The 20,447-nt window shown below is 46.8% G+C and overlaps 1 protein-coding gene and 1 long non-coding RNA gene across 2 annotated transcripts in view; one reads left to right on the top strand and one right to left on the bottom strand.

Annotated features, from left to right (window-relative positions):
* Positions 1-20,320, top strand: part of LOC149456578 (uncharacterized) — a 50,982-nt gene extending 30,662 nt beyond the window's left edge. The window contains exon 2 of the long non-coding RNA XR_016313854.1: positions 19,843-20,320. This is a non-coding gene — a long non-coding RNA (uncharacterized LOC149456578). The remainder of the gene's footprint in view (positions 1-19,842) is intronic.
* RBL2 (RB transcriptional corepressor like 2) overlaps positions 1-20,447 on the bottom strand; it is a 132,427-nt gene that overhangs the window by 94,162 nt on the left and 17,818 nt on the right. The window contains exons 3-4 of the mRNA XM_089684776.1: positions 20,036-20,236; positions 15,159-15,223 (exon numbers count right to left, since the gene is read on the bottom strand). Coding sequence (XP_089540902.1) covers positions 15,159-15,223; positions 20,036-20,236 — 266 coding nt within the window. The remainder of the gene's footprint in view (positions 1-15,158; positions 15,224-20,035; positions 20,237-20,447) is intronic.

Below are 20,447 nucleotides of genomic sequence, written 5' to 3'. Positions count from 1 at the left end.
GACATCTGTCCTGCCCTTAAAAAGCACACACCTGTGTTGGGTTTACTGGTTTGAAGAAGCACTGTCTGATGTGAACCATGCCTCGCAGAAAAGAGCTCTCAGAAGACCTACTGTCAGGGCTCCCAGGTATGACCAGAGGTGTGTGACTGAAGCAGGGAAACGCAGACCTCAGATATGTTATAAACAATATAATTTATTAACACTAACAGTACAAACATAAACGCAGTGCAATACTAAAACATAATACGGTGCAAACAAACCAAACTACCCACAGATAACAGTATATACAAGCAAGCGTCGTCAGGCAGGCCGGGTCAATATCAATTGGGCAGGTAGGTACAGGGGGAGCAAGCGGAGAATGGTCGGGGTCACAGGCCAGGTTCAGCAGGTAGCAAGCAGCATAGTACAGAGGGTCAGGCAGAGGGATGGTCCGGGTCACAAGCCAGGGATCAGAACAGGTAGCAAGCAGCGTAGTACAGAGGGTCAGACAGAGGGATGGTCAGGGTCACAAGCCAGGATCAGAGCAGGAGAAGTCAGCAAAGGAACAGAAACAGGATGCAGGACAGATACAGGGCCCAGGACAAACACAACACCAAGGCAGAGTCTGCAAGTCTGGCCATCCCTTAAATACACCAGTATCATCAGTTCCAGGTGTTAGCTGGCTGAAAGGTTGAGTCTCTGATTGCTGGGAGCACCCGCTGGCCAGCCCTGGTACTGCAGATCAAAAGGCAGGTGAGTCCCACCATTGCTGGCCAGTCCATTCCTAACAGTACCCCCCCCCTCAAGGAGCGGCCTCAGGACGCTCCAAACAGTCCTAGCTGGGCAAAATGTTCCACCGCCCGGGTCTGGCAACTGGCGGGAAATCAAAGACTGGCACACCGGGCAGGACTCCGGGCAGCGGCACACCGGGCTGGACTCCGGGCAGAGGCACATCGAGCAGAGGCACACCGGGCAGAGGCACACCGGGCAGGACTCCGGGCAGAGGCACATCGGGCAGAGGCACATCGGGCAGGACTCCGGGCAGGACTCCGGGCAGAGGCACATCGGGCAGGACTCCGGGCAGAGGCACATCGGGCAGGACTCCGGGCAGAGGCACATCGGGCAGGACTCCGGGCAGAGGCACATCGGGCAGGACTCCGGGCAGAGGCACATCGGATTACCAGGCGAAGCAGCAGGCACCGGGCCCCCGGGCGGATCAGCAGGCACCGGGCCCCCGGGCGGGGCGACAGGCACCGGGCCCCCAGGCGGGGCGACAGGCACCGGGCCCCCAGGCGGGGCGACAGGCACCGGGCCCCCAGGCGGGGCGACAGGCACCGGGCCCCCAGGCGGGGCGACAGGCACCGGGCCCCCAGGAGGGGCGACAGGCACCGGGCCCCCAGGCGGGGCGACAGGCACCGTACCCCCAGGAGGGGCGACAGGCACCGGGCCCCCAGGAGGGGCGACAGGCACCGGGCCCCCAGGAGGGGCGACAGGCATCGGGCCCCCAGGCGGGGCGACAGGCATCGTGCCCCCAGGCGGGGCGACAGGCATCGTGCCCCCAGGCGGAGCGGCGGGCGCCGGACCCCCAGGCGGAGCGACAGGTCTCGGGCCCTCAGGCGGAGCGGCGGGCGCCGGACCTCCAGATGGAGCGACAGGTCTCGGGCCCTCAGGCGGAGCGGCGGGCGCCGGACCCCCAGGTGGAGCGACAGGTCTCGGGCCCTCAGGCGGACCGGCGGGCGCCAGACCCCCAGGCGGAGCGACAGGTCTCGGGCCCTCAGGCGGAGCGGCAGGCGCCAGACCCCCAGGCGGAGCGACAGGTCTCGGGCCCTCAGGCGGAGCGGCGGGCGCCGGACCCCCAGGAGGAGCGACAGGTCTCGGGCCCTCAGGCGGAGCGGCGGGCGCCGGACCCCCAGGAGGAGCGACAGGTCTCGGGCCCTCAGGCGGAGCGGCGGGCGCCGGACCCCCAGGTGGAGCGACAGGTCTCGGGCCCTCAGGCGGAGCGGCAGGCGCCGGACCCCCAGGCGGAGCGACAGGTCTCGGGCCCTCAGGCGGAGCGGCGGGCGCCAGACCCCCAGGCGGAGCGACAGGTCTCGGGCCCTCAGGCGGAGCGGCGGGCGCCAGACCCCCAGGAGGAGCGACAGGTCTCGGGCCCTCAGGCGGAGCGGCGGGCGCCGGACCCCCAGATGGAGCGACAGGTCTCGGGCCCTCAGGCGGAGCGGCGGGCGCCGGACCCCCAGGTGGAGCGACAGGTCTCGGGCCCTCAAGCGGAGCGGCGGGCGCCGGACCCCCAGGAGGAGCGACAGGTCTCGGGCCCTCAAGCGGAGCGACAGGTCTCAGGCCCCCAGGCGGGGCGGCGGGCGCCGGATCCCCAGGCGGAGCGGCGGGCGCTGGACCCCCAAGCGGAGCAACAGGTCTCGGGCCCCCAGGCGGAGCGGCGGGCACCGAGACACCAGGCACGACAGTGGGCTCCGAGTCAACTGGTATGACCGCAGGCACTGGGTCAGACATTGGATGGTCTGGCTGGACAGCGGGCATCGGGTCACCAGGCATCAGGTCATTTGGCTCGACAGCGGGCACCGCGTCATCTGGCAAGGCAGTGGGCTCCGAGTCAACTGGTATGACCGCGGGCACTGGGTCAGACATTGGATCGTCTGACCGGACAGCGGGCATCGGTTCACCAGGCATCAAGTCATTTGGCTCGACAGCGAGCACCGCGTCATCTGGCAAGGCAGTGGGCTCCGAGTCAACTGGCATGACCGCGGGCACCGGGGCAGACATTGAATCATCTGGCTGGACAGCGGGCATCGGGTCACCAGGCATCAGGTCATTTGACTCGACAGCGGGCACCGCGTCATCTGGCAAGGCAGTGGTCTCCGAGTCAACAGGCACGACAGTGGGCACCGGGTCATCAGGTACCGGATTGTCTGGCTCGACAGCGGGCATCGGGTCATCAGGTATGACAGCGGACACTAGGTCACCAGGCATCAGGTCATTTGGCTTGCCAGCGGGCACCGCGTCATCTGGCAAGGCAGTGGGCACCGAGTCACCAGGTACGACAGCGGGCTCTGAGTCAATTGGCACGACAGCGGGCACCGGATCAGGTACCGGATCATCTGGATCAACAGCGGGCATCGAGTCAACTGGCCTAATAGGATCGTCAGGCTGGATCAGTTCATCATGCTGGGTAGAGGCATTAGGCCGAGTAGAGGCTTCAGGCCGAGTAGAGGCATCAGGCCGAGTAGAGGCTTCAGGCTGAAGAGAGGCATCAGGCCGCGTAGAGGCTTCAGGCCGAATAGAGGCATCAGGCCGAGTACAGGCATCAGGCCGAGTACAGGCATCAGGCCGAGTACAGGCATCAGGCCGAGTACAGGCATCAGGCCGAGTAGAGGCTTCAGGCCGAGGAGAGGCTTCAGGCCGAGGAGAGGCTTCAGGCCGTGTAGAGGCTTCAGGCCGAGTAGAGGCTTCAGGCTGCGTACAGGCATCAGTCTGAACCACGGAAGGCAGGCTCACCGGTTTGGATACTGGCAGGATGGTATTGGTTGGAAAGAATTTTCGCTTTTTTCTGGTTTTAACTACGGGAGCACTGCAAGTAAACGCAGGTCTGCAAACGAATGGAGCAGCTGGAGACAGAGAAGAACTGGAGGATGGAACAGGAGAGGGAGCAGTTGCTACAGAGGGCTTTTTTACAGGGTTAAAGGCAGGATAGGTGCAGCGAGTGGGAACAGGGTACTGACATGCGGTAGATAGCCAAGTATACTGGGCTGTAACTGGAGGAGCTGGTGGGAATACAGGAGTAGAGTTAGAAGCAGGACTGGGTCTTTGTAAGCTGACTGAGGCTGGGTGCAACAAATCTGTCCATGTCTGCAGTATGGGTTGAACAAAGCTGAGCTTACACAAAGCCTGTCTGGTCAATGACTGCACTGCGTTTATACAATCTCTCAGTGTCTGTGGTGAACATGTGGAATAACGCTCCAGAAAGTAACCCACATCATCCTCTAATAACCACACCAGGGACTCTACCTGGTCTGCACTAAATGGTGGCAAAAATTCATCCCTGCATTCGGGGGTACCAGATGAAACCAACTCTGCACAAACCTCAATCAATGGCTGCACCTCAGAGAACACTGTGCCCTGATCTACTAGAACATGAGCGAGCCGTATACATTCTAGCAATTCATCCCGGGTATACTCCTTCAGAGTTTGATAAGCATACTCCCTGTCATCAAACACTAGCAGATATAAATACTCAACCTCATCAAGATCCATCCTTCCCATCAACAAGCCAAGATGGCTTCCCTGTGCAGCCACTTCTGGTCAGGATTGGCCTTGGTGTAATGTCAGGGCTCCCAGGTATGACCAGAGGTGTGTGACTGAAGCAGGGAAACGCAGACCTCAGATATGTTATAAACAATATAATTTATTAACACTAACAGTACAAACATAAACGCAGTGCAATACTAAAACATAATACGGTGCAAACAAACCAAACCACCCACAGATAACAGTATATACAAGCAAGCGTCGTCAGGCAGGCCGGGTCAATATCAATTGGGCAGGTAGGTACAGGGGGAGCAAGCGGAGAATGGTCGGGGTCACAGGCCAGGTTCAGCAGGTAGCAAGCAGCATAGTACAGAGGGTCAGGCAGAGGGATGGTCCGGGTCACAAGCCAGGGATCAGAACAGGTAGCAAGCAGCGTAGTACAGAGGGTCAGACAGAGGGATGGTCAGGGTCACAAGCCAGGATCAGAGCAGGAGAAGTCAGCAAAGGAACAGAAACAGGATGCAGGACAGATACAGGGCCCAGGACAAACACAACACCAAGGCAGAGTCTGCAAGTCTGGCCATCCCTTAAATACACCAGTATCATCAGTTCCAGGTGTTAGCTGGCTGAAAGGTTGAGTCTCTGATTGCTGGGAGCACCCGCTGGCCAGCCCTGGTACTGCAGATCAAAAGGCAGGTGAGTCCCACCATTGCTGGCCAGTCCATTCCTAACACCTACGATCAAGAATTGTTGACTTGCATGAAGCTGGAAAGGGTTACCAAAGTATCTCCAAAAGCCTTGATGTTCATGTGTCCACGGTAAGACAGGCTGTCTACAAATGGAGAAAGTTTAGCACTGTTGCTACTCTCCCTAGGCGTGGTCGTCCTGTAAAAATGACTGCAAGAGCACAGTGCAGAATGCAGCATGAGGTAAAGAAGAATCCCAGAGTGTCAGCTAAAGACCTACAGAAATCTCTGGCACATGCTAACATTTTTGTTGACACATCTACAATAAGGAAAACATTAAACAAGAATGGAGTACATGGGAGGACACCACGGAGGAAGCCATTGCTGTCCAAAAAGAATATTGCAGCACGTTTGAAGTTTGCAAAAGAGCACCTGGATGTTCCACAGCACTACTGGCAAAATATACTGTGGACAGATGAAACCAAGATTGAGTTGTTTGGGAAGAACACACAACACTATGTGTGGAGAAAAAAGGCACAGCACAACAACATCAAAACCTCATCCCCACTGTAAAACATGGCGGAGGGAGCATCATGGTTTGGGGCTGCTTTGCTGCCTCAGAGCCTGGACGGATTGTTGTCATTGATGGGAAAATGAATTCCAGAGTTTATCAAGACATTTTGCAGGAAAACGTACGACCATCTGTCCACCAACTGAAGCTCCGCAGAGGATGGGTGATGCAACAGGACAATGACCCAAAGCATACAAGTAATTCAACAAAACAATGGCTGCAACAGCACAGAATACACCTTCTGGAGTGGCCCAGTCAGAGTCCTGACCTCAACCCGATTGAAATGCTGTGGCATGACCTTAAGAGAGTGATTCACACCAGACATCCCAAGAATATTGCTACACTGAAACTGTTTTGTGAAGAGGAGTGGTCCAAAATTACTCCAGATCGTTGTGCGGGTCTGATCTGCAACAACAGGAAACGTTTGGTTGAGGTTATCGCTGCCAAAGGAGGGTCAACCAGTTATTAAGTCCAAAGGTTCACATACTTTTTCCTCCCTGCACTGTGAATGTTTATATGTTATGTGCAATTAAACCATGGCAACATCTAATGTTTGTGTAGTATTATGTTCAGCAGACTGTGCTCTTCTATTGTTGTGACTTAGATGATGTTCAGAGCACATTTTATGCCCAATTCATGCAAAACTCCACGTAATCCCAAGGGGTTCACATACTTTTTCTTGCAACTGTATTTTATAATAAAATATACCAACACCTAAGCAGCAATAAGGGCCTACTGGATTATATATACATTGCATGTACATTTAGGAAAGCCCTTTCACTGCAGATTTATTAAATCTTGCGGAGCTTGTATCATATTTAAAGAGGACCTGAATGCTATGAGTGAAGATTTGCTATGTTATAGGGACCATCGAGAAATGTTAATTGTGCCTAATCTGTTCCCTGAAAATGTAGATTTTGATTCCTCCTGAAAAATAGCAGTGCATCTGGTATGTGGGAACATCTGTTGGGTCTTGCCTCTCCCTAACACTAGGTTCACACATAAGTGGTTTCCGCAGCGTTTTGCAGGTTCACATCTCCGCATTTTCACCCGGTGCGTTTTTTGGAAAAGGTCAGGGACTTTTTTGAACGCAAAAAGTTGTGTTTTTGTTTCTATAGCCTTCAATGGTAACGCTGCAGAAAAGCATGTAGTGCATTTTTGATGCATTTTTGGCACATTTTAAATCTGCCTAGCAACAAGAAAAAAAATGCAAAACGCATAAAAAACACGTGCAAAAATGCAACGCAAAACATACTGCAGAAATGGATCAAATGCAAACTGCATAGGTGTGAACCTAGCCTATAGCAATGTGTCTTACTACAGTGATGGTAACTTTTTTTTTTACCGAAAACCCCAAAACCAAGAACCTAATATATTGCAGCTTACCAATCAGAGGTGGTGACTGCATTAGCTTTTAGGCTTTTTTTCTCTGTTTTCACCTGTTGATCCAGCCAGTAACACACCTCCTGTATTAGAGTGCCCTCATTTTGGATGAAAGAGCACAGGGGCACCTTTGGACAGCAACATAGTTAATCTGAAGGGAGGAGAGTGTTAGATGTACTAGCATATTTAGATACACTAACAAATTGAAGCCAAACTCCAGCTCACAGTGCAGCTACATCTACAGATACAGCAACTTTTTTTTTTCTTATGGGATAAAATTCTTGCATAAATAAATAAAAGCTGTTAATTGCAAGCACTCCTGTCAGTAGTAAATGGTTTGTCTCCCCACTCTAAACTGCTACATCTGCAGGAAAGCGTGTTCTGTTGAAAAACAATAAAATTATTTAATGGAAAGAAAGCCAAAAAAATAAAACTAATGCGGCAATCACATCTAAGAATTGGTAATCTGAAACATGATAAAAGTTTGATTTTGGGTTTAATACCACTTTAAAGCTCAGCTCTATAAAAATAAAAAATCCACTCTTACAGTGGGCCCCCCAGCACTGTGAAGGTTAGTTAATCATTATTTCTAAGGGTTTGCAGAACAGGCTCTATCCCTAAGGTAAGATACTTACCTTATACTCGCTCCATCTCCAGTCTGTAGGTGGAACCTCAGTGTCATCACATACAATGCAGGGACATTAATCTTGTATTATACACTTTGGAGACTGAAGCATGACCAGAGCTGGTCGCAGCTTACAGAGGAGCTACAAGGGGGCTAGTAACATTGCTGGAGGGACCCTGCTGCAGCACGAAACAAGGTATTTTCTCCCTAATCCTTTGCCCCTAAACATACCAAGCAATTAACCCTTGCAGTGCAGGGGGGGGCCTACTTCAAGGGGGGATTTTTCTTTTTAATTTTTATGGAGTTGGACTTTATGTCTGGTACTTGAGCTAGAATGGTATACAAGCGCCTCTACAGCTCCCTCAGCAGGTGTTAACAATAATTACAGTTTGACAGCCTTGTCAGCCCTTGAAGTAAAAAAAAAAGGATCTGGGACTCCCTAAAGCCATACTGCTGCACATAATATAAAAAGGTGTACTATCCTTTTAAGGGTCATACCATAGACATATACGGGGGTGGGACAAAATTATGAAGACACCAGGTAAAAGAAAATGAGCGTGAACCTTGTTCTCCAAAATTGACCATGATGGCTATACGATATTGACGTCCAGCGACTGCCCCGCCCAGGGATGGTGCGAGACTCAATCTGCATGCTTGTCAGAACACAATTTGACAACACCAGCTGTGTGAATCGGAGCACTATCATGTTGGTAAATGGTGATGTCTTGGAGAAACAATGTCTGCACCATGGGACGCACGTGGTTGGCCAAAATTTGTACAAAGTCATTGTCAATGACTCTACCTTTCAAGGAGATGATGAGGCCTACAGAATAGCAAGATATGGGTGCCCAAACCATGATTGCACCGCCACCATGAATTACCGCTGCAGGGATGTGCAAATCATATCGCACGACGCCCAGGACAGGCAGTTCCGGGCGCCGTGCAGGTGTTTTTTTTTTTACATTTAGCCCTGCTGTTTGAAAACAGCAGGGTTTACTTTATGCAGTGCGATTTTCATGTCATTTTTCAGTGCAATTGTCAAAGGTAGTTGTTCAACGGTTCAGGTGCGATTTGAATCTGTCTTCTAGCCACTTCTATGCAACACCGGCTATGAATCGCATCCTATGTGAACAGTTATCTCAGAATGCCACTATACTCTATGCTGTGCAAGTTTGGAACACATCTCTTCAAACTTGGACAGAACCCTTGTTTTTAACTGGATCAAAATTGCACCGCAGAGATGTGAACGTCCTTCATAGAAAACAATGTATTTGCACATGCCATGTGAATCTATGTCTTTCAGATCGCATTTGATCCATATCAGTGTGAATGGGTACTAAGGCTCCATTTACACCTGGGTATTTGGGATTGGGGCAGAATCACTGCGGTTCTGCTTGCGATCTCAAAACACACTACAATTGCAAAGCGCAGGTTCTGGTGCCATTATTTTCAATGGCATATAAAACACAGTGCAGTTTTGCCGCGATTGTTGCACGATTTATCATGTGCCAACTGCAGCAAATCACATCGCATGAAGTGGGTCACCCAAAAAGAAGCTCCTGCTCCTTTCTGGGTGACAGGCTTCACGCAATGTGATTTTCTGTGCAAAAACCACACCGCATTTTAGGTGCCATTCAAAATAATGGCAACTGAACCTATGCTTTGCGATTGTAGTGCGTTTTGAGACTGTGGGCAGAATTGCGTGAATGAAGCCTCATGCAGCAAACACCAGAGCTTGATTTGGCTGCTCAGCATGCGCTTGTACTGAGCACCCAAGTGCTTACGTGTGCGAGGGTAACCTGAAGGAATTACATTTTTTTTCATTTCAATGGGGCCTGTGATTTATTTACTAACTGAGCGTTAAGAGAGTCTGACATTCCCCTTTCCTAGCGAGTACCCAATCAGTGCTCATTACACTGCAAGATCTCCCCCCTCCCTGCTAGTCCCCGAGTGCAGTGCAGGAGACAGGTAGGGAGGGGAGGAGGAGATAATGTTAAAACCTTAAATACGGTTTTTGGTTAAAATTATTTTTTCTTATCAAGTAGATTGGAATCCTGATTTAGTCCCTTGGATAAGTAGTTTATTTTTTTAAATGTCCACACCCCTGCGTTGGCACAAGACAGTCCTGGTCGTAAGTTTGGTACAGTGTTCCCCACATGTAAACACACCAGGAGGATGGGAACAGCATGAAGATCGATTTATCGGACCATATTCTAGTCTTCCATTGATCAATAGACCACGATTTATGAGTTTTGCACCACTCTCTCCTCTTTTCAGCATTAATATCAGTCACTAGTGGTTTTCCAGTTGCAGCTTGCCCGTGAATGTTTTGCTTATGGAGTTGCCTCTGCACAGTTTTTGTGGGCATGGGCTTTGGAAGACTGAGATTGAGCTCTGCAGTCACTTTTGCAGCAGTTATCTTCTTTTGGGTCACAGTACTGCGCAATGTCCTTTTGTTTCTGTTAGTTGACCATATCAACTGCTCTTATGCTTATCAGAGAACGTTTTCCCGGAAACTGTACAGTGAAGGAAATAAGTATTTGATCGCCTGCTGATTTTGAATGTTTGCCCACTCACAAAGAAATGATCAGTCTAAAATTCGAATGGTAGGTGTGTTGTAACACAGAGACAGAATAGCAACAAAAAATTAAAAAGAAATGCATGTCTAACAAATTATGCACTGATTTGCATGTTCATGAGCAAAAAAAGTATTTGATCCCCTATCATTCAGCAGGATTTCTGGCTTCCAAGTATCTTTCATACAGGTAACAAGCTAAGATTAGATGCAGTCTCTTAAAGGGAGTGCTGCTAATCTCATTTTGTTACCTGTATAAAAGACACCTGTCCACAGGAGCAATCAAACAATCAGATTCCAAACTCTCCACCATGTTAAAGAACAAAGAGGTGTTCAAGGATGTCAGGGACAAGATTGTAGACCTACACAAGGCTGGACTGGGCTACCAAACTATCGCCAAGCAGCTTGGTGAGAAGGTGACAACAGTTGGTGCAATCATTCACAAATGGACGAAACACAAAACAACTGTCAGTCTCCCTAGGTCTGGTGCACCATGCATGATCTCACCTTGTGGAGTGTCAATGATCATGAGAACAGAGGAATCATCCCAGAACTACATGTGAGGATCTTGTCAATGATCTCCAGGCAGCTGGGACCACAGTCTCCAAGAAAACAAATTGTAACACACTACGCCAACAAAGATTGAAATCCTGCAGTGCCTGAAAGGACCCTCTGCTCAAGAAAGCACATGTCCAGGAACGTTAGAAGTTTTCCACTGAACATCTGAATGATGATTCAGAGAACTGGTAGAAAGTGTTGTGGTCAGGTGAGACCAAAGTCAAGCTCTTTGGCATCAACTCAACTCGCCGTGTTTGGAGGGGGGAGGAATGCTGCCTATGACCCCAAGAACACCATCCCAACTATCCAAACATGGTGGTGGAAACATTGTGCTTTGGGGGTGTTTTTCTGCTAAGGGGACAGGACAACTGCACTGCATCAAAGGGACGATGGACAGATCAATATACCATCAAATCTTGGGTGAGAGCCTTATTCCCTCAGCCAGGGCATTGAAAATGAGTCATGGATGGGTGTTCCAGCATAACAATGACCCAAAACACACGGCCAAGGCAACAAAGGAGTGGCTCAAGAAGAAGCACGTTAAGGTCCTGGAGTGGCCTAGCCAGTCTCCAGACCCTAATCCGATTGAAAATCTGTGGAGGGAGCTGAAAGTTCGAGTTGCGAAACATCAGCCACCAAACGTTAATGACTTGGAGAGGATCTGCCAAGAGGAGTGGGCCAAAATCCCTCCTGAGATGTGTACAAACCTGGTGGCCAACTACAGGAAACGTCTGACCTCTGTGATTGCCACCAAGTACAAGGGATTTGCCACCAAGTACTAAGTCATGTTTTGTGAAGGGGATCAAATACTTCTTTACCTCATGAACATGCAAATCCGTGCATCATTTGTTAGACATGCATTTCTTTTGAATTTTTTGTTGCTATTCTGTCTGTCAGTGTTACAATACATCTACCATTCGATTTTTAGACTGATCATTTCTTTGTTAGTGGGCAAACATTCAAAATCAGCAGGAGATCAAATACTTATTTCCTTCATTGTATACGCCGTCATAACCTTTGATAGTGTACCTCACGACACAGCAAATAAATTGGCAACTTCAGTCACAGAGGCACCAGCTAAGGGGGCACCAACAATTACCCTCTCTGAAGCTCAGTAATCTCTGACATGACTGTACTACTAGCAGAGCACACAGTGAATGATGAAAATGAGGTTTCCCACCTGTTAGCTAGGTGTCTCATCACACAGCAGAAGCAAAAGAATGTTACGTCACTTCCACTTTCAATGCGAAACAGGTGGTCACTTTCACACCTGCAAATCATGTAGTGTTTCCATATTTTTGTCTAACCCCTGTATATATCAAAAATATGGAGAAGTGTAAACCATTATGACACATACTGTATGTGTCATAATGGTTTACACTTTTTTGTATGTGTACAAAATGTTCATAAAGTGAAGTTGCGCTTCGGAAAATACCACTCCATTGACAAGGTGCCTGCTTCAATCCCAAACCCGCAGGTGCACACTCCTTACCAGAAACAATGACCTCTAGATTATAGGAGATCATAGGAGCTTTTGTGGTAAAGGAACCAAACAGCTCCTGCCAGTTAATTCCACGTCACTTTCACAGCCCAGTAATAATGGTGATTATCTCCTCCAAATTACAATAAGCCACCAAAAAACAAGAAGAGAAGGAAAAGGCCACATAGTGCAGTACCATTAAAAACAAATAGCAGCGAGGATTTCATGTTGTTCTCGTACTTCCTTTTGGAGTACATTTACTTATGAAACAAATTATTGTTTTAAAATGGTTTTAAAGGCAGACGGTTTTTAAGCTTACTGCATTTTTTGTAGCAAGGCAAAAAAAACCTTCTACATGCAGTTTCCCCTACTGCCCCCTCTAAATACACACCAGAGCCCAATCCCGGTCTAGGCTCTCTCGCGCCTCATTGGCTCAGATACAGCAGTAGGAGCTATTGGCTCATGCTGTTGTCATTTAGAGTCAGTGATGAGGAACAGGGGGTGGGATGAGCCCTGTACTGTGTATCTTAAGGACACACAGAGCAGGGCTCAGAAGCGAGAAGCAAGCAGCTTGATCTGGGGACACTTGGCGAGGGGACCCCAGAGCACCAGCGAGGGACCCCAGAAGAAGAAGAACAGGGCTGCTCTGTACAAAGCCATTACACCAAGCAAGTAAGAATGAAAAGTTTGTTATCTTTAAAAAATAAAAAGTGAGCCTTTAATGTCACTTTAATGGTTGGAGCTGCTTGAATCCTTATCATCTAAAGGTCATTTTTTCATACATATGTTTATATCAGCCCCTTAAAGGGATAGTGCACTTTTTTCGTATGTAGTATTTTGTCTAGTGTTCTGGTGTTACTGCTGTCGTACACATTATATATTTTATCTAGTTACACTGAGAGCAGAGTTTATCTGTTTTTTTAGTTTTGCTTTTGAATACATTTGCACGTGCACTATTTACATTTTGAACACTGCATGACCATGTAAGTAAATCAAGGGGCTGGAAAACCCCAGGATACAAATGTTTTGACCAGTGGTCCCTAAACTGCAGCCCTGTGCTTGCATTCAACTGGCCCTTGTGGCAAAATTCTTTCCACTGACATCGAAAAGGGGGCATGTTTCCTTCTAATGACACCGACAATATGCTCCCACTGAAACCATTGATGGAGCACTGTTATTCCCATTGACTTGAACTATTCAGCACTATTGCTCCCTCTGACACAAATGATGAGGCACTATTTCTCCCACTGACACCAACAATGGGGCATCATTCCTCCCACTAATACCCAGGATATGGGCATTATTCCTCCTACTGGTAGCAATTCATAAATGATGGGGAACCATTCCTCAAACTGACACCAACAATAGGGCAAAGATTCTCCAACTGACACAAACAATTGGGCACTATTCCCTCCACTGACACCAGCAACAGAGAACTATTACTTCTACTAACACAAACAATAGGGCATTATTCCTCCCTCACTGACCACAGGCCCTGAGGTCAAATGGTGTTTTTTTTGGTCAAAGAAGCTCTTTCTTGAAAAAAGATAAACATGTATAAAATACAAAAGGAGCAATACAAGTGACACCATACCATATTACAATAGGAAAAAAGACAAAACCCATGTAAATGTAACAGAAAATCCAAATGGTGAGGAGCTACTGAATTGCTTTCCAACCATAGGGAGCAAGACATAGAATGCTCAAACTCTAAATTGTCTTTACTTCTGGCTCATATAAAAGCAGAGGTTTGGAGATCAATGATAAGTAATAGTGCATATAAACTCACCGGCCACTTTATTAGGTTCAATTGCTTGGTAACACAAATTGCTAATCAGCTAATCAAATGGCAGCAACTCAATTCATTTAGGCATCTAGACGTGGTGAAGACAACTTGCTGAAGTTCAAATCGAGCAACAGAATGGGGAAGAAAGCAGATTTAAGTGGCTTTGAACATGACATGGCATGTGCATGAAAATCCCAATAGATCAGCAATTTTTTAAATACTCAGAGCAGCCTGTCTGGCACCAACAACCATGCCACGTTCAGTCACTTAAATCCTCTTTCTTCCCTAATCTGACAATTGGTTTGAACTTCAGCAAGTCATCTTCACCATGTCTAGATGCCTAAATGCATTGAGTTGCTACCATAAGATCGGTTTAGTGTTACCAAACAATTGAACAGGTGTACCTAATAAAGTGGCTGGTGAGTGTATAAAGCAATGCAGTGTACAAGAAAAAAACAACTATAATCCTTCAGACTCATCTACATTACATGCTGAAGGTTCTAACCATCTGTCCCAGATCTTATTATATTTAACTGGACAACTTCTATGAATATAAATATCTTTTTTGTAAGGTAGAGTGAGATTATTAGCGGCAATCCAATGCTGAATTGTTGGGGGTGAAGCCCTGAGTCAGACCCTTGCAATTAACATTCTAGCAACAAACAGTGTTTCTTGTAGAAATACATGTAAAATGTTTATCACTGTCTTGATTATCTGAGGTCAATTTTTATTCCCACTGACCACTAGGTCTGAGGCATGTTTATTCTGACTGATAAAGGGACATTTTCTACTTATACTGGCAATAGTCTAGCCCCCAATTTCATATAGTGGAATTTTAGGTGATAAATAAAAATGGGTGAACAGGCAGGATTTTTAATGTAGAAGAGACATGCTTTGTCTCTATTCAGCATCAAAATGACCTACCTGCCTGTCCGCCCCGTACAGTGAGCTGCACACACGCAGCTCACTGTAGAAATTCAGCAAAGTGAAGCTGACGGAACTCCCGTGCATGTACAGGAATGACAACATCCCCGCCCAGCCAATGAAAGCGTCCGGCAATTGATACCTGGAAGCCGACTGCTCGAAGATATCAGCTGCCGGCAGGGAGCTCCAGGACGTCGCATTGCTGGAGCCAACGTCAGTATAGTTTCGCTTTAAGAACAGTAAACCAGCCCTTTGTTTAGAAAGTCTGGGGGCCCAGATTGGACTATGAACTTGTTTTAAGGAAGAAGATACATACGAATATTCACTGTACCTTTTGCATTGATGAACAGCACCCAGCAAAAGTGAAACACTTCAGAGACTGTACAGGGTTGGCGCCTGGAAACAAAAGCAGACAGATATCTATTAATGACAGTGGTGCTAGAAAAAATGTGGGGGGAACTAAACCAAGAATCCCTCCTAAACTTGATGAAATGCTGGTAGGAGATAGAACATGCATAGGAGAGGTTCTCTACTGTCAGTACAATATGGGTGTTGATTTACTGAAGGCAATAGGCTGTTCACCTTGCAAGGGAAAGTTCCCCTAGTGACTAAAGTGAAGCTCTGCTGACTTTCATCATCCAGTTATGTGTTTTTTTTTGCTTTGCAAAGTAAATTTTCACCATAATCAGTAAGATAAAGGAAAAATCCCTTGTAGAGTGAACAGCCTCTTTGCCTTTAGTAAATCAACCTCTGTTTAGCTATGAGGTACCAGTATTCTAGTATTTAGAGTGTGTCTTCATTCTCTGGAAGGCGTCAACCAAAGCAGGAAGCCTTCCCACGTCCAAATACATAGGAGGACAATGATGCTACACTCAGTACTGGAAAACCGGTGACTGACTGTAAGGTGCACAGTACACCAAGCGATCATGTGCGAGTCCATATGCTATGATACAAAACAGAAAACAGCAGCAAATGTTTTTAACAGAGAGTATTAAAACAACTCAGTCAGAGGAACTCTTTCACTAATTGGACATAAGTAAACTTAAAGTGGAACTTTAGATTGACAATTAAAAATGGGCAAACAGGCAGGGATTTTAGTGCAGAAGAGACATGCTTTGTCCACCTACCTGCCTGTTCCCCCTGGTACAGAGAGCACACAGGTGCAGCTCACTGTGCAAATTTGGCAATGCTGAACTTGCCGATACTCCCAAGCATGCGTGCAGGTGACATCACCTCAGCCCAGCCAATAACAGCAGCCAGTGTTCGGGACCTGGAAGCTGGGCGCTCTAAGATGCCGGGCAGAGAGCTCCAGGATGATGCATCGCTGGATCAGAGGTGAGTGTAGTTCTGCTTCAAAGTGGTTCTAAATCCTTACATATACCCAGTGAAGTGACTGGCCTCAGGTGATACACATAGAGGAAACAAATACTCCTGCATAAGTTGTACCTGTTTATCTGTAGTTTTCTCTTCTCTACATCCAAAGTGCAGAATTTATAAAGCTTGTCTGAGCTGTCAGAAAGCAGGGGGTGGAGAGCTGAAATTACACACTGCAGAGCTCAGTGAGGAGAGCTCTGAGAGCCGATTGGAGGGAAGCCCCCCCCCCCCCTTTACACAGCACACAGGAACAGAGCTGAGGCTGTCAATCACAGGCTGTGTGCTGGAGATTTCTCCAATCCCTCCTTTGTCACCTTTTTTCTCTTGGTGTCAGGAAAACTTGTCAGAAGTGATTCACACAGATATCAGAGGAATGAATCAGCACACAGAAATGACACTTAGTACTCTTAAATGAAACAAGTACACACTATAGAAAGATCTACTTTGTTCCCATATCATATCTGAGGTTTACATCCACTCTAAATGTGGCCGATATAGGTTAGTGAACTTTGCATGTCATCCATTTGCACTGCATTATTGGATTAGCTCTAGTGACACTGGTCTATCTACAAACATAAAACAATAAGTAAGGTTTTGTAGGAAATAATAAAAAATAGAGTTTGCATGCCTTGGCAAAAGGTTGTGCATAACTTCAGCTCTGACAATACTGAAAAGGCCTCTGTATACAGAGAAGTAAGAAGAATTCTCAGCACTGAATGTTAGTAGGGGCAGGAAAATGTCACTATTCTTTAGTAAGGGGTTTCTTTGTGTAAGTGTAGATGTACCCTAACTTCACGTTGGCTCAGTTACTCAGTGTATTGGAATACAAAGCCTGCAAGATCACTTTTCCCCCCTCTGTGTGTAAAATAATTGATTCTGATCCTAGCAATTATTTAAACTGCTAATTATATAAACATCAAGCAAAGTCTGTTTTAGCTTGGTGTCTTTTTTTATTACTTGTTAGTTTTACCAACATAAAATAATATGTTTCTATGGCTTCAATTAATATATTAAGCACAGCAATAAATTGTAGAATTTTCATTCTATCTAATTTCATGAATCTATAACAATGTTTCCAGACACAAAAAATTAGAACCCACCATATTTACATCACTGTCAATGAGAAGCTTTTCAAGGCAAACTCCACATCATGACTCCTAGCAGCAGTTGGGGGGGGTGAGACCTGTAAGTTACACTACACACTCTTGTCTCCGTCACTGCCCATAGTCTCTTCTGCCACTGCTGTAATTTGAACTGATATAGCCATCTAGGTCAAATCAAATACTATAGAGCCGAGCATAGCAATCAGAAAAATGCTAATTGATGCCTAAGGCCCCATTCACACCTGTGAATGGAGCGGTTTGTGTTTAGATGTGGGAGACCTAGCGGGGTTCCCTGCATCTGGCTGCGGGCAGGAAGCCCCACTGAAAGCAATGGGAGGCTGACAGCTTCTGCAGCTGCTGCCGATCGCAACTAATTGTTCATGCAGCAATTACCTTTAGATGATTGATCCTGAACACAGACATTAATACACGTGTGTCAAACAGAAGGCCCACGTGGCCAGTCAGGCCATATCATGTGGCCCTCACACCTCTCCTGAAACTGCGGCTTCCTCCCTTGTCTCCGCCCCCACCTTGTCTCAGCAGTCGGCAGCAGAAAGGGGGACAGGACGCCTCCTACAGATCCTACACCTCACTGTGCAGCCACAGCATCCCCTCATCTCCACCCTGGTATTAGCATTCAGCAGACTCTGGCAGCCCTCCTCTGGTTCTCCTCCAGACCCTGCATTTTCTAGTTTCCAGTTCCACCCCAAGGTTCTTACTGGTAGCAGCACAAGGTAAGGGGGGGGGGTGCACTGTGATGTAATCGAGGGTGATGGATCCTTGACTTCTAATGGTGGGGGGCTTTTGAAATCTGATGTAAGGGAGGGTTGTGTGCTCTCCTCCTAGAGACTCAACTGGCCCTTTGAGGGCAACCATAATGTTGATGTGGCCCATGATAAAGTTGATTTCGACAGCCCTGCATTAACACAACATAACTTAAAAGTAACCAGCAATGTGGACAAAATTTCTTTGAAGTGCTTTTTTATTTGCTTAAAAATCCTTACATTACCCCCCCTACCCCCCCTTGTGATGTTTATGAGGGGGCTGTGAAGTAATGTGTAACATAATTAACCCTGTCTGTACTGTGATCTCAGTTCTTCATTAAAAGATCAGCAAGGAGCGTCTTCCAGGTGCAAGAATGTCCTAAACTGAGCCCAAGAGATGAATGACTTATGCAAGCCTTATTAAGACCATGCAACTTGAACATGATTAAAAACTTCCAGAGAGGAGGATGCTTACAGACATAGATGTTCCAAACCTGACAGTGCTGGACAGCGTCCACTGATGGATGACCCACAATCCAGTGGTCTGCGGGAGGTAGATGAAAAATCAAGGTGTCACCATGGCCAGAAACCACTGTGAATTCCCTATGGGTTCCAACAGTCTACGTGTGATGCCGGTCAATGAGATCTGCTGGGCAGAAATGACGCACACGCGGCACCCGGAAATGACGTCACAGTGCTGGCGAAATGACCCGAAGGAGAGTCACGTATCTGACTAGATTTTGTGGACCTCTCTGGAGCAGGAGTAGGCAACTTTTGAGAAGTGGAAATTGGCCTGTGGCTAGGAACAGATGGTCTGTCCTGTAGTTAGGAAGGAATTTATTAAGGATTAGGAAGGATTATTCCTTCCTAACCACCGGGCAGATCATCTGTCCCTATCCACAGGTAGAGAGATGAAGGAGGAACTTCTGTTCCCTGATCAGCTCTAGGGAATATGAAACCGGAAGCGTCAAGGATTTTGTCACTTCCGGTTTTGGCTGTTTATTTACTAGCCATTACCAGCTAGTAATGCAGCCGAACAAACCGATCTTGGTTTGAATGGCTGCTTTGGAAGGCAGAGAAGAGATCTGGGGTCTATTAGATTAAAGAGAACCTGTTACGGCCCGTGCTATTACAAGGGATGTTCATCCTTTGTGATAGCAATAAAGTTCATAATAAAAACTAAAAAAAAAAGGTACAGGTTGGAAAAAAAAAAAACACAATTAAATACATTTTAAAAAAATGTAATGCATATGCAGGTCCAACACACATATGTAAACAGCGGTCATTCCATACATGTGAGGAATAGTTGTGAACAACAGTGTGTGAACAATGATTCTAGCACCAGACCTCCTGTTTAACTCTGAACTGGTAACCCGTAAAGGCTTTTAAAGCATCCCCAATAGATAATTGAATGTACTGTAGTTTATCATCATTCCATGTGCCTAACGTGACATGTTAGGTATCTATTTTCTCAACTTAACATCATCTTTTATATTTTACAAAAAAATGTGTAATATATTGTGCCTGTATGCACTACATTTCATTACAGTGTATTTCTTTCTGAAGACTGCATTTGATAAACCACTGCACAAATATCATGTGACAAAAACTACAGTATTGCAACTACCACCATTTTATTCTCCAGGGCCTCTGCTTAAAAATATATATTGTTTGAGGGATCTAAGTAATTTTCTAGCAAAAAAAAATGCAATTTTTACATGTATGAGAAATGTCAGAATTGGCCAGGTTTTGAATTTGTTTTATTTTTTTTTAGGTATGCTGTGTGAATGGAGACCTATAACAGACATGTATTTGAGTTTTCTCAAATCTGACTGCAAAACTGAGAATACGCCTTAACTGTGGGGAGTACAAAGAGGAAAAAGGAGGCAAGCGTAAGAGATTATACAAACCTTGCCAAATACAATAGTAACCAACCTTGTGGATTCTTACCTATCTCTAAAACTTACCGTTGTTTCCGGCCCCTGTGCTGCCGCGGCTGCTCCTCCTGGCTGTTTTTAAAGATCTTCTGGAAGATAGGGTCATACTTTTTGAAAAGTACAGCGGTGACTGTGAAGTTGCGCTCTAGCTTCTTGGTCCTTTCACGGAAATCTGCAGGCAGATTGGCCATGTCCTCCCACTTCTTCATTTTATTGAAGAATTCAATCAAGCTTTAAAAAAAAAAAAGCAAAGCCTGTTAGCAATATTAAATACCTAAATAAATAAAAGCTGACCATTGTGAGTACCCCTGTCAATGGTAAATGATTTGTCTCATCCCTTACATTAGACTTACTGGTAGGATCACAGTTGAAAGAAAGTAAGGCTTGGGGCCCTTTCACACTGATCCGCTTTTCCTGCTCCTTTGCCCTGCTTAAAGTGCAA

Source organism: Staurois parvus, unplaced genomic scaffold (genome assembly GCF_062004578.1).
Source record: "Staurois parvus isolate SC_StPar_1 unplaced genomic scaffold, SC_StPar_1.0 ptg000356l, whole genome shotgun sequence".
NCBI classification, from domain to species: Eukaryota; Metazoa; Chordata; class Amphibia; order Anura; family Ranidae; genus Staurois; species Staurois parvus.
The sequence above is the reverse complement of the archived record's forward strand: the minus strand, read 5'-3'. Positions and strand labels throughout refer to the sequence as shown.